The sequence below is a fragment of the Rutidosis leptorrhynchoides genome, chromosome 1 (genome assembly GCF_046630445.1).
Source record: "Rutidosis leptorrhynchoides isolate AG116_Rl617_1_P2 chromosome 1, CSIRO_AGI_Rlap_v1, whole genome shotgun sequence".
Lineage (NCBI taxonomy): Eukaryota > Viridiplantae > Streptophyta > Magnoliopsida > Asterales > Asteraceae > Rutidosis > Rutidosis leptorrhynchoides.
In genome coordinates this window covers 264,814,921-264,830,127 of record NC_092333.1, presented here as the reverse complement: position 1 = coordinate 264,830,127, position 15,207 = coordinate 264,814,921, and the positions used below count along the sequence as shown (strand labels likewise).

General features: G+C 37.0%; 1 protein-coding gene across 1 annotated transcript in view; it reads right to left on the bottom strand.

Annotated features, from left to right (window-relative positions):
- Nucleotides 1–225: 225 nt before the first annotated feature.
- The window catches only part of LOC139897633 (uncharacterized), a 33,831-nt gene continuing 18,849 nt past the window's right edge, over nt 226–15,207 (bottom strand). The window contains exons 6-8 of the mRNA XM_071880332.1: nt 604–907; nt 418–483; nt 226–306 (exon numbers count right to left, since the gene is read on the bottom strand). Coding sequence (XP_071736433.1) covers nt 226–306; nt 418–483; nt 604–907 — 451 coding nt within the window. The remainder of the gene's footprint in view (nt 307–417; nt 484–603; nt 908–15,207) is intronic.

Sequence of the window (15,207 nt, the reverse complement as noted above, 5' to 3'; positions counted from 1 at the left end):
AAAAAGACACAAAGCACCAAACATAATTTAGATGAACACTGTTATAACGAAATACCACAAATAACCATGAAATTCAAAATAATCTAAAACTAAAATAGTGTAATCAAGTTTCAACACTTGATAAAGGATCCAGTCAAACAGTCTATTAGTCCGCTAAAATAGACTTCTTTGCCTTGGATGATGAGCATTTGACTGAAATTGGAGTTTCTCCAGATTCTTGTTTGATCATTTTTTTGGTGGAGTGTAACTGGTGTTGTTTGATAGATTGATAGATTCCTCAACATCTGGAGTGACAGTAGATCCACACTGAAATATGAATAGAAAAAAAGTAAGTGTGTGTTTTGAACTCTAACAACAAAACTGTATTATGAACATAAGACAGAAAACTCCATTGTAAGAGATCATAATTGTAAGTACGTTTGTAGCTCGTGAAAGTTCCTGGGATACAGTGGTTTGACTGGATTTAAACTTGTATTGTTTCCCCTCCGTGCAATAAATTTTTTTTTAATATTGCAATACGTATGAAGTAGTTATGGAATAGTGTGGAAAACAGTAATGGTGTAAGGTATTTAAGTATAAGATCTAAGAAATGTGCATAAAAACCTGCTCCTTCTTAAACTCTTCCAGAAACTTCTCCACAAAAGCAGGTTCGGATGTAGCATCTTTGATCGTATAGGTCGGATGAATTGCTTTCAAACTGTACTTGGTTACTTCAAGCTTGAACAAAAGAGTGTTGTCTAATAGCTTATCCAGTTCATCAGGCTGGTCTTGATCCTCTGACAAAGACTTTTGGAGCACATAAGCAGACTTCGTAACGTACTTGCTCACAATGCTTTTAAATAATGTCAACGTAGCTGTGCCACTTATATCTTCCGTAACATCTTCAACTCTTACACACACCTTGTACCTGAAAATAATTTAGATCAGTAAATATACTGTATATAGTGCACAATAATGATAGTTTAGATTTTATTAAATTTTGATTATCAGTAACTTAAAGCAGCATTCAGATTGTCGCGACATTTACCACCACACTTTCACTTCAAGGACAAAAGTGAATCTATGTCAAGCGTCAAGTCTTTTAGATCCTCGACAATTGGAGAGATTGTTGGAGTGTGGAGACATTTAAACAAAACTGGAAAAAGTGTCACTAAAAACTGATTTTGCAGATTTCGGTAAGCGTGAAACAGAGAAAAACAGATCAAAAACAGAGAAAATTGATTGTGCGCGGTGATGGTGCGCGGCGCGCTCCCTGCGCGCACTAGAGAAGTTTTGATCAGAAGGCTTGCTCGAAGTTTGGGAGTGTGCACGGCGCGCACGTTTAAGTGTGCACGGCGCGCACGATGTCTGGCAGCAAGTGGGCAACTTGCACACATGGGATCCGATCTTGATTGATTCTCCTTTCACTTTAGGTGCTTAGTGGGTTGCTTTACACCACTAATTGTGGCTGTGATCATGTCATTAGTGGGTGTAAAGCATGGCTAGTTGGTTTATCTTTCATGATTACTAGCACACTTGAAGATCAAGTTGTAGTTTGGTTGGTTTCTTGTTTGCTCTATATATAGAGCTCATTCATAGTCATTGTAACACACCACTCTCAAATATTCAGTAAATAAACGATCTCTAGTTGGTCCGTGGACTAAAGCAATCACAACGATTGCATATAACCACGTTATATCTTGTGTCGATTTACTTTTTCGCATTTATTATCTTTCGTTCATTAAGTGGGTTGAGTGATCTTGATAGTATCACTACTCGGCTAGTAATCTTGTAGAATTACTAGCGTTGTTTGGGTCCTAATATCCTAACAACTGGTATCTAGAGCACAAGGTTTCGTTAAGGGAACGATGGCGGAAGATGGGAAGTTTAGAATCGACCGATTAGATGGAAGAAACTTTGGCTTTTGGAAGATGCAAATTGAAGATTACTTGTATCAAAAGAAGCTACACCAACCCTTGTTAGAGACCAAGCCCGAAAGCATGGATGATGCCGATTGGACCGCTTTTGGATCGTCAAGCTTTGGGTGCTATTCGTCTTTCACTTGCTAAGAACGTTACATACAACGTTGTGAATGAGAAGACGACGTTTGCTTGCTTGAAAGCACTCTCTAACATGTATGAGAAACCTACAGCTGCAAATAAGGTATTTCTCATGCGCCAATTGTTTAATACTAAGATGAAGGAAGGTACGAGTGCAACGGATCATATCAATGAATTTAATAATATCGTTTCAAGACTTGAATCGGTAGAGATTAAGTTTGATGATGAACTAAAAGCACTTATCTTGCTTTCATCATTACCGGAAAGTTGGTCGGGTACGGTTACCGCGATTAGTAGCTCTACGGGAACTACTAAGCTAGCGTTTGAAGCTATAAGGGATTTGATTCTTGGTGAAGATACTCGTAGAAGAAACTCAGGAGAATCGACATCCGGCTCTTTGTTAAGTACCGACAACCGTGGTAGAAAATTTGAACGCGGTGAGAAGAAGGGTAGGAAGAAGTCTAAGAAGAGGCATCCATCGAAAGATAGAAGTGAAGTTACTTGTTGGGGTTGCAATCAAAAAGGGCACTTTCAAAGGAATTGCAAAAATGGTTCCACGAAAGGTGTAAACTTGGCCGAAGGGGAAAGTGATGATGCACTTTTGTGTAGTGTTGAAAATTCTATGGAGTCTTGGATCTTGGATTCGGGAGCTTCGTTTCATGCTACTCATATCAAAAGCATGATGAAGAATTTTCATTCATATCAAGGCAAGGTGAGATTGGCGGACAACAAGCAACTCAACATAGAGGGCATTGGAGATGTTGTTTTGAAGACTACTCTTGGTTCTAATTGGACTTTGAAGAACGTAAGGTACATTCCTAAATTGAAAAGGAAACTTATTTCGGTTGGTCAATTAGATGATGAAGGTAACGCGGTTACTTTTGAAAACCACCAATGGAAGGTGGTTAAGGGTAGTAGTATTGTGGCTCGTGGACATAAAAGGGGAACATTTTATATGGTTGAAGTATTTGATGAAGACAGGGTGGTTGCTACGGTTAATGTTGAGTCCGAATCAACTCTATGGCACCGAAGACTCGGGCATATGAGTGAGATGGGTATGAAGATGCTTGTTTCGAGTGGGAGAATTCCGGATTTGAAGAAGGTAGAACTTGGGTTTTGCGAACCATGTGTTTATGGGAAGCAAAAGAAGGTGACTTTTGGGAAATCAGGGAATGCACCTAAGTTGGAGAAATTGGAGCTCGTTCATACGGATGTGTTTGGTCCAACTAATGTAGAATCACATGGAGGTTCTCGTTATTATGTCACCTTCATTGACGACTCCACTCGAAAGGTATGGGTTTATTTTCTTAAAGCTAAATCCGATGTATTTAATACTTTTGTGAAGTGGAAAGCTATGGTAGAAAATGAGACTAACTTGAAGGTTAAGTGCTTAAAGTCGGATAATGGAGGAGAATATGGTAGTCTTGAGTTTAAAGACCATTGTGCAAAGCTCGGTATTAGAATGTTGAAAACGGTACCGGAGACACCGCAACACAATGGGGTCGTCGAACGTATGAATCGTACGTTAAATGAAAGGGCTAAGAGTATGAGACTACATGCCGGTTTGCCTAAAATGTTTTGGGCGGATGCGGTTAACACAGCGGCTTATTTGATAAATAGGGGACCCTCAACACCGTTGGGTTTCCGAATTCCCGAGGAAGAATGGCAAGGCAAGAAGGTGAGTTATGGTCACCTTAGGATCTTTGGGTGTAATGCATATGTGAAGACCAAAGATGCGGATAAAGACAAGCTTGAAGCTAAGTCAAAGAAGTGTATTTTCATAGGCTACGGGTCGGATGAAATGGGTTATCGTTGTTGGGACAACGAAGCTAGAAAAGTAATTCGTTCGCGAGATGTTACTTTTGATGAAGATTCGGTCTATGGCAAACCGAAAACGGGGAGTCCTAAACCGAGTCAAGTTACTTTTGACGATGTTTCTATTGATGATCTTGCAGGTTCTAGTGGGAGTTTGGGAAACAATGAATTGCCGAATGACGGTGAGGTGTCGGGAAATGCTAATGATGGGGATGATTCGGAAAGCGGTGATGATTCCGAACATAGTGCGAGTTCTAGTGATGAGGAGGTTACAAATGAAACCGGTCCAACCATTTCGGTTAATCCTACACTTAGACGCTCGACTAGAGTGCCCAAACCTAATCCTAGGTATTCTCCATCAGTAAACTACTTGCTCTATACCGAGAATGGTGAACCCGAAAGTTACTTTGAGGCAAGAAAAACAAAAGAATCCATACAATGGGAACTTGCCATGAAAGAAGAGATGGGATCAATTGAGAAGAACAAGACTTGGTCACTAGTGAAGTTACCTCATGATAAAAGGGCATTGCAAAGCAAATGGGTATATAGAATCAAGAATGAGATGGATGGCAAGAAAAGGTACAAGGCTCGTTTGGTAGTCAAAGGTTTTCAACAAAAGGAAGGGGTTGACTACAAAGAGATATTTTCACCGGTAGTTAAAATGACTACTATCCATTTGGTACTTTCTATGGTTGCATCCGAAGACTTACATCTAGAGCAACTAGATGTGAAGACTGCATTCTTGCATGGTGATCTTGTTGAAGAGATCTACATGAGGTAACCCGAGGGCTTTGAGGTAAAGGGTAAAGAGAAGTGGGTTTGTAAGCTAAAGAAAAGTTTGTATGGATTGAAGCAAGCACCTCGGCAATGGTACTTGAAGTTTGATGATTTTATGAAGAAGATTGGTTTCTTAAGATGTGAAGCGGATCACTGTTGCTACTTGAAGAAATCCAAGTCTTCTTATATAATCTTATTGTTGTATGTTGATGACATGTTACTTGCAGGTTCAAACATGTCCGAAATTAACAAGTTGAAGGGATTACTTTCCCGAGAATTCGAGATGAAAGATCTTGGCAGTGCTAAGCAAATACTTGGCATGAGTATTGTGCGTGATCGTGTGAAGGGTACTCTATACTTGTCTCAATCCAAATATATTGAGAAAGTAATAGAGAGGTTCAACATGGAAGATTCAAAGGCTCGTTCTATGCCTTTGGGAAGCACCTTAAAGTTATCGAAAAGTCAATCACCAAAGACGGAAAGAGACAAGAAGGATATGGAAAAGGTTCCATATGCATCAGCCGTGGGTAGTATTATGTATGCCATGGTTTGTACAAGACCCGATATTTGTAACATCCCGCGTTTTTCCGTTAAATTTATTTTAACACCGTCTTTTTTTTTAAATAATATCTTTCGTATTTAAATTCGTCGACTCCGTTGACGAACGTTCATAATATTCTCGTTATTTAATTATAACATCTCTCGTTAACTTGCGTTTTAAAAATATTCGATCGGTTAAATCCCGCACCCGCTTCTAAACTCGAGGGACTAAAATTGACACGGGGCAAACTAGTTGACTAGGTCAACTAGTCCACCCCAATCACCACCATTCAACCATCTCCCTCTCTATCTCTTTCTCTCTAGCAAGAACACACACACAAACCCCAACTTCATAAAATCATCATCTAAATTCGATCTAGGAGGCTTACAACAAAACAAATTACATTTTCGTGATCCTCTCTTCATTCTCTACGATTTGATACTAACTTCATCGATTTTGGGTAACATTTCTAAAACTCTAGATTTCTCTAAATTCGTGTTTTTGATTTGAAATGGTGTTAGTTAGTGTCTATGGCTCGTGTCTAGCATGAATATATGATTTACTTGCTCGATTTGTTGTTTTGAGTAACTAGTTTGAACATTTGAAATGGGTTTGCTTAATCTTGCATTTTGGAAGATTAAATGTTGTTTGATTGTTAAAGTTCATGTTTTAATTGTGTTACTAGTATCACTAGCTTCGTTTTGATGCGTAGGTTGATTTGTAAAACTTCATAAACTTGATTAGTGATTTTGGTGATTTTGGATTAGGGTTGATAAGCTTTATATGAACTTTTGGTGCATCAAATGCTATGAATTGTTGTTGATAAGTGTTTAGTTGCAATGTGTGTTTGATTACCTTCGAAACGGCATATCATACATGTAAATTGGTTGCCCGAATCATGAAATGCGTTTTTAGAACTTGAAACTTTGATTATGAACGTTTAATGCGGTTTTGGGTTGTTGTAAGTGTTGAATTGCTTGATGAAATGTGTCTAGGTGTTTTCCTCGTCAAATTACCTTTCCGATGATATAAGATACATGTTCTAATTGTTTACGGATCATAAAATGTGGTTATTTGGTTTTTAGCTCGTGCATACTTGTGAAAAACAGAAACAGACCTGCAGAGATGGTGGCGCGGCGCGCCCCATCCCCGCGCGGCGCGCAGATGTGCCTGGTCAGATTCTGACCTCCTCGTCCCATTTCACGTGAAATGTTTGATGACCTACGGACCTCCGATTCACATGAAACTTGTTCTAATATACTTGTATATGAATATTTAGCATAGAAAAATAGTTCGGGACCCGACCCGAACGCGTTGACTTTTTCGTTGACTTTGACCAAGTTTGACTTTTAGTCAAACTTAACCAAACTTTTATACAATCATTCTAACATGCTTTTATACTTGTTTCTTGTATAAAACTTGACAACGTGATTCACATGCTATATTTAATCGAGTCGTATTGAGCCATAGGACTAATTGAACACATTTCACCCGACCTTGTGTCGTAACCGGTTAATTGATATAACTTACTTGTTTAGGTCAAGGCTAAGCAACTTTCATGCACACGTTTACTTGTTGAAGTACCTTTATACTCGTGCACTCGAGGTGAGATCATAGTCCCACCTTTTCAACAACTTTTATACTTTTAAATCGTGGGCTGAGAAAACATATACTTTGTTACATCTCGTACTACTTACTTTTATGTTTTGAACACAAGTGTGAAAACAAACATTCCACGTGCGAGTTAGAACAAAAATGCCTCAATTCGATTATCATTAGTTACACTTGCAGGGTGTAAGCGAGAACTTATATTGTGTGGCCATACGGGTTTAACAAACCCTCATTCGGACGGTTCGCTACCGTTATGCGGATGAAATATATTTTTGTGTTTTAGTGCGGGTTCTAGCACTGTGTGATGGGGTAACGTTGGTTAAGTTTTGATAATTGAGTGCTCGCGTATAACAACACTTTTGGAATGCAAATGATTTGGATAATCTACGTTATGGAAATACAAAATCTTGTGGTTCAAAAACAACGTTTAATACTTACTAAACCTATGATTTCACCAACGTTTTCGTTGACAGATTTCTCTATGTTTTTCTCAGGTCTTGCACGATATGTGATACATGCTTCCGCTCACTATTTGATACTTGCATTGGATGTCGAGTATACATGCATTACTTGGAGCGTCTTTTGACTTTACTTTAAACCGTGTCGCCTAGATTTCAAATGTACTTATAACCTTGTAACTTAACTTTTGGTTGAACAATTCTTGTAAACTTTGAAAACAATCTTTATTTGAATATGAGGGCGACATATTTTGGTCAAACATTGTCATAAAGACTTATGACCCGGTAATGGGACCCACGTAGTCGACGCCGTCACTTGACGATTTGTCGGGGTCGCTACAAGTGGTATCAGAGCCTTGGTTGTAGGGATTTAGAGTTCATTTGTGTCCACCCCGAGTCATAGGGTACATAGGTGAATCTAGACTACAACCGGCATATAGACAGAAGTAGGAATTACTTGACTATTTGTGCATTTATACTCGAACTCTTCTATCATATCTAACTCGTATTCGATCTTGATCTTACGTTGATAAATTTTGTTGACGCGCCACCTTGACTTTATGAAGTAATGTTAAATGCACATGAGAATCAGGGTAATATAATTTCCGGGATTATATTACGGTGATTCATATGGACATTCCGACATTATGACATAAAGAATTTAAGGCGAGTCAAGGAAAATTTTCTCTACATCATCATTCCATGTCATGATTAGTATTATTGAGAATACTAATCAACGATATTCTTGTGTCTTGAAGGAACAATGCCTCCCCGTCGCGGGCCACGTAATGAAACTTCCGAACAAGCTTTACAACGCATGATAGCCACCGCCATAGGTGCGGCTATGGCTAGTATCTCCTCCGACATCAATAACAACCACAACCACAACAACCATGGAGCCGGTAATTCAAACGAGAGTTGCTCCTACAAAACTTTCATGGGGTGCAAACCTCACACCTTCGATGGGACCGGAGGACCGGTTGTGCTCACCCGATGGTTTGAGCAAACAGAAGCCGTTTTTAGCATAAGCGGTTGTCGGGACCAAGATAAAGTCAAATATTCCACCCACACTTTTGCCGGTATCGCCCTCACATGGTGGAACACGTATGTGCTGTCGGTGGGTATCGATGAAGCCCACACACTCTCATGGGCCGACTTAAAGAAAAAGATGATCACCGAATACTTCCCGCGCGAAGAGACCCGTAAGCTCGAACACGAACTAAGAACTTTAAAAGCGGTCGGGAATGACCTAAAGGCATATAATCAACGATTTTCTGAGCTATCCTTGATGTGCCCAAACCTCGTGACCCCCGAACCTCTAAGGGTTGAACTTTACATGGATGGTCTTCCCAAGAGCATCAAACAAGGAGTAATGTCATCCAGACCCAGTAATCACCAAGAGGCCCTGAATATGGCCCGTCAATTGATCGAAACGGTAGACGAGATTGAAGTGCCGGCACCTAAAGCCGAGGATGAGTCGGGTGACAACAAAAGAAAATGGGAAGCCCCCCAATCGAGTAACTACAACAACAACCTTTCCAAGGAACCTCTCACCCCCGTCGGCAAGAAAAGTTATGCCGGGACACGACCTTTTTGCAACAAATGCCACAAGCATCATTTTGGTGAATGTGGCAAGCTAATTTGCCATCGGTGCCAAGGTAGTGGTCATATTGCCAAGTATTGTGGAAGTACCGCCCCCGTCACTCAAAAGGGGCCCGACGCACCAAAGCCGAGTATTTGCTACAAATGCGGCCAATCGGGTCATTTTAGGAATGAATGCCCAAAGAATAAAGCAAAAACCAACGCGCGCCGTTGAACTTACGACATCGACACCTAGGATGCCCGAGACGATGATGGACTAGTCACGGGTATGTTTCCTCACAACAAACCGTATGTTTCATACTTATTCGATTCGAGTACCGTTAGACGTTTTATAACCAAGGATTTGACTCGTGCTCTTTATATTCCACCTCTTTCCCCCAGATACTACTTAGACGATTTAAGTGACCGACGGAAAATATTGTGTGCCTATAAATTTTATTGGAGGATATACGTTAAGACTTTTGACTTGACACCTATAGAACTAGGGAGTTCGGAACCTATTCAAAAAAAAAAAAAAATAAAAAAAAATAAAATAAAATGTTTCCCCATCATCTTGTATAGATTATTGTGAACTGAGTAATTTTCGGTTGGAAACCGATACCCTCTCCCTCGCATCCATGACCTTATGATTATTTGCACGAATCCCGTATGTTCCAAATCGACCTCCGTTCCGGTTATCATCAATTGGGGGTTAAGTGAGACGATGTCTCCTAAGCCACTTTCCGAACTCGCAACGTTAGTTGTAAAACTCTCTTAGTACCGTTTGATTTATTTAGGGCTCGCCCGTATCCATAAACCTCTTGAACCGCGTATGCAAATTCATATAGACTAATCTGTTATCGTATTTATAGATGACATCTTAACTTATTTAAGTAAAGAAGGAAAACGAACAACATCACCATCTTACGCTCGAACTTTTGAGAAAAGAGCAACTTTATACCAAATTCTCCGAGTGAGGATTTCTGTTGAACGAAGTCCAATTTTCTAGACCATGATGTTAATGGTCAAGGCATTACAATCAATCTCGAAATCAAGCCACATGTAATCAGGAAACTCTCCCAACTCAGACTTGTATTCGTAAAATCTTAGATCTCGCCTGTTATCACCGAAGATTCATTTCTGACTTTTCTCGTGTTACCCGACTTTTACACTCGTTAACTCACTAAGGGAAAACTTTAAACCTCTCCGTGTTCGAACCTTGAGCGTGATTCTTCACACCAACATTTCTAGTTAAAATCGTATAGCAACAGATGGAACTCAAACATGGAAATATTTCTACATGAACGCCGAAAGGCATACTCTCTCGACTCAAAATTAACGTAACTAAAATTCGTTATTTTGCACGAAGAATTCGAATATTAAACTGTAGATCCGATCAACTTTCTCGTCATCACGTACCACACACATACCTCTGTTATTTCACCGTTACTGTCTGATATTACTGGAATTTAAGATAACACACAATCCAACGATACTTCACTCTTCTTTGACTTAACGTCCTTGTGTTTCTGATAATCGGCTAACTATTATTCAACCCCGAACTATACAACTACGTGTACTATCTTGTTTCTCTTCCAGACTTCAATTTTCGACAACTAGAGGCACGTTATGGCAACCTCGAGATGTAAGCTCATCCTATTCTCAGTCCTCATTTCACTCCTATCTTTATCGCTCGCATTTCTGATAATGCTAAAAACGAACATATATTTCATAGCATTATTCCTCAAGAAAGACAAGCTTTTAGTTGAAATTGTTCTATTTACAAGAGATATTCGTTTAAATAATAAAAGGTGAAGACAAAAGGCAGATTCGACAAATTGAAGACAAAAAGGTCCAAAGAGCTAAAAAGTACAAAATACAACTAAAAAGGTTCAAAATATTGATGAGGAACGTCTCAAAATGACAAGAGTACAAGTTACAAGACGCAAAGTACGCGATATAAAATAATACGCGAAGACGTCCGAAAATCCGGAACCGGGACCTGAGCCAAGAAGAAACGCCCGACGCAACGGACCAAAAATATCTAGTCTACTATGCACAAGAATATAATATAATATATATATAATTATATATAATTATATATTATATATATTATTATTATTATATTACGTCGGCAAGAAGAAAACAAAGTAGTTGGCTGAATCCAGGGTGGCCATGCGACTCGCATGGCCAGAGGCACAAAACCATGCGAGTCGCATGGTGTGAGATTGCTGGTCAGGTCCTATAAAAAGCCAGTTTTCTGCCGAGTTTAACACATATATTTTTACATCTCTCTCTCAATATATACATAATATATATAATATATATTTTAATTTTAATTATAATTCTAAGGATATGTTAGCGAATGTTGTAAGGGTGTAAGTCGAAATTCTGTCCGTGTAACGCTACGCTATTTTTAATCATTGTAAGTTATGTTCAACCTTTTTATATTAATGTCTTGTAGCTAAGTTATTATTATGCTTATTTAAAACGAAGTAATCATGATGTTGGGCTAATTACTAAAATTGGGTAATTGGGCTTTGTACCATAATTGGGGTTTGGACAAAAGAACGACACTTGTGGAAACTAGACTATGGGCTATTAATGGGCTTTATATTTGTTTAACTAAATGAAAGTTTGTTAATGTTAATATAAAGATTTACAATTGGGCATCCCTATAAATTACCATATACACTCGATCGGACACGATGGGCGGGGTATTTATATGTACGAATAATCGTTCATTTAACCGGACACGGGAATGGATTAATAGCCACTAGAATAATTAAAACAGGGGTGAAATTACATTCAAGGGTAATTGGTGTAATTGTTAACAAAGTAGTAAAACCTTGGTTTACACGCAGTCGATAACCTGGTGTATTCATTAAACAAAGTATTAAAACCTTGTTACAATTCGAATCCCCAATTAGTTGGAATATTTATCTTCGGGTATAATAATAATTTGACAAGGACACTTGCAATTTATATTTATGACTGATGGACTGTTATGGACAAAAACCAGACGGACATATTGAATAATCCAGGACAAAGGACAATTAACCCATGGGCATAAAACTAAAATCAACACGTCAAACATCATGATTACGGAAGTTTAAATAAGCATAATTCTTTTATATCATATTTTATTTCCTTTATTTTATATTTAATTGCACTTCTAATTATCGCACTTTTATTTATTGTTATTTTATTTAATCGCATTTTTAATTATCGTACTTTTAATTATCGCAATTTAATTTTATCGCATTTTTATTATTTGCAATTTCATTATCGTTATTTACTTTACGCTTTAATTTAAAGTCTTGTATTTATTTTATATTTTACATTAGGTTTTAACTGCGACTAAAGTTTTAAAATCGACAAACCGGTCATTAAACGGTAAAAACCCCCCTTTATAACAATAATATTACATATATATATATTTGTATTTTTATAAAAGTAAACTAATATAGCGTTGAGCTTTGTTTAAAGATTTCCCTGTGGAACGAACCGGACTTACTAAAAACTACACTACTGTACGATTAGGTACACTGCCTATAAGTGTTGTAGCAAGGTTAAGTATATCCATTCTATAAATAAATAAATATCTTGTGTAAAATTGTATCGTATTTAATAGTTTTTCCTAGTAAAAAAATAGCTATTTTATATACACCTCGTTGCACATCAAGTATTTTTGGCGCCGCTGCCGGGGAACTTCGCCAAAGCGAAACGCCATATTTTTAATTTTTAAGTTATAATTAGTTTTGGTAAAATTTATATTTTTAAAAAAAATTAAAAAAATATATAAAAAAAAAAGAGCTTTTAAAATCGAAAAAAAAAAAGTATTTTAAATATATTTTTTTCTTTTATTTTTACAAAATTATAAAGTATTTTAAGTTTATTTTTAGTTTTAAAAATTAAGTTTTATTTTAATTATATATATATATTTATATTTTAAATATAAAACAGAAAAAAGAAAATAAATATTAAATATACGTGACCTGTCAAATTGAACCTGTCCAGTTGAACCGGTTCAGTTCAGTCATGCGAGTCGCATGACCCACTCCCTTAAACCATGCGAGTCGCATGAGGGGTCTGACAGGGCCACAAACAACCCTAAAAACGCATTAATTACGGAGTATAATATATTATTATTAAATTAAACCCTAATTTGATTTATTATTATTAATTAAGTTTTTAGTTTAATTAATTTTAATTACTTTTAATTAGTTTTATTATATTTAAAACTTAATACTTTAATATATTTAATATAAAAATAATATTTTAATAAAAATTTTATTTTTTTATCACTTTTTATTTCTTTTTATATTTTGTCCCTTTTTAATCGTTGTAGCGTAATATTTGTATTTTTAGCTCATAATTAATTTTAAAATTAGTTTTTGCTATAGTTATTTTTACTCCTAGATTTTTAGGCTTTGCCGTAGAATTCCTTAAGTGCTTTTTCTTTAGACTAAGATTTAGGTGCTTTAGAATTTTGCGACGCCTTTTTAAGTTTTAGTTTCTTTTTAAGTTATTTCCATTTGGGATTTAGTTTTTCCTGTAAGCTTTAATATTTTTAGACCTTTTACTATGTATCAATTATCATTCCAATTAGTAATTTCAATTTGCGATTATAATATTAAGTTAGTTGTAGTAATAAGGTTAGGTTAGTAAAGTATTTTTAAGTTTTTATAAGTTTCTTTTATTTTTCCGTCGCCTTTTATTTTTCAACCATTTTTTCTTTTTCAACCTTTTTCGACGAACTCTTTTTCTCTCTTATTTCTCGCCATTCTAGTTTTTAGGACTTAGAATTTTTTCTACTTCTTATCTAAATTTCTTAAAATTACGAAAACTTATTTTAAGTAGTTAAATTAATAGACATCAAAATTTTCTGGTTCGTAGTAATAGTTGGATTTGTACGTGGACCGGGTTATTGGAGCCAAACAGTCCTCAATTATATTGAGACCAAACGAATCCTGCCCCTCTGCTGCATCTTTTGGCTATTCGAAACGTGGGCAAAATCAGAAAAGTCTATTGATTGGATAACTTATTATAATTTTTCTTTCCTTTTAAAAACTAATAGGATATTCAGTGAATGCACCGAGCAAGACGTTCACCACCTTTTGTACGTTCACCACCTGTAACTCGATCAAGACATCGTTTAACAAATATAACCGCCGTTGATTTTTCTTTAGAATCGTCATCCAGTCAACCAAGTACTTCAGTCCAAATTTCCGATAATCCATTTTTTGAACCCGACCTCACAATTGAGAATCCAGAAAATATTCAGGAACGGTTCATAGATCCTGAACCACTAAACTTTCCTCCGGAACCACCAATCATTCAAACAGAGATTGTTGAGGAACGAACTATTAAATCAGAACCATCTAGTGATACCGATTCAACAAATTCAATTATGGAGAATCTGGAACCTTTAAGTATGGAAGACCGAATGAGAGCTAAACGCACTGGCCAAGGTCACGCAATTACTCATCCAGACATTAATGCGCCAGATTATGAAATCAAAGGACAAATTCTACACATGGTGACTAATCAATGCCAATTTAGTGGTGCGCCGAAGGAAGATCCAAATGAACATCTACGTACCTTTAATAGGATCTGCACACTATTTAAAATACGAGAAGTGGAGGATGAACAGATATATCTCATGTTATTTCCCTGGACTTTAAAGGGAGAAGCCAAAGATTGGTTGGAATCATTACCTGAAGGGGCGATTGATACATGGGACGTTTTAATTGACAAATTTCTTAAACAATTCTTTCCTGCATCTAAAGCCGTAAGACTTCAAGCAGAAATTGTTACGTTCACACAGAAGCCAAATGAAACTCTATATGAGGCGTGGACAAGATATGGAAAGTTGTTAAGAGGATGTCCGCAACATGGTTTAGACACCTGTCAAATAGTACAAATATTCTACCAAGGATGCGACATCACTACAAGAAAAGACATAGATATAGCAGCTGGTGGTTCGATTATGAAGAAAACCGAAACTGATGCTTACAAAATTATTGATAACACTGCTTCCCACTCACATGAGTGGCACCAAGAAAAAGACATTATTAGATCATCTAAAGCAGCTAGAGCCGATTCTAGCCATGACTTAGATTCCATTTCCGCAAAGATAGATGCTGTGGAGAGACGAATGGAAAAGATGACTAAGGATATTCACTCAATACGAATTAGTTGTGAGCAGTGTGGAGGACCACATTTGACAAAAGATTGTCTAAGTATTGAATTAACAATGGAACAAAGAGAGAATATTTCATACATAAACCAAAGGCCTGGAAATAATTATCAGAATAATTATCAACCGCCAAGACCGATTTACAATCAAAACCAGAATTATAACCGAAATATTCCATACAAC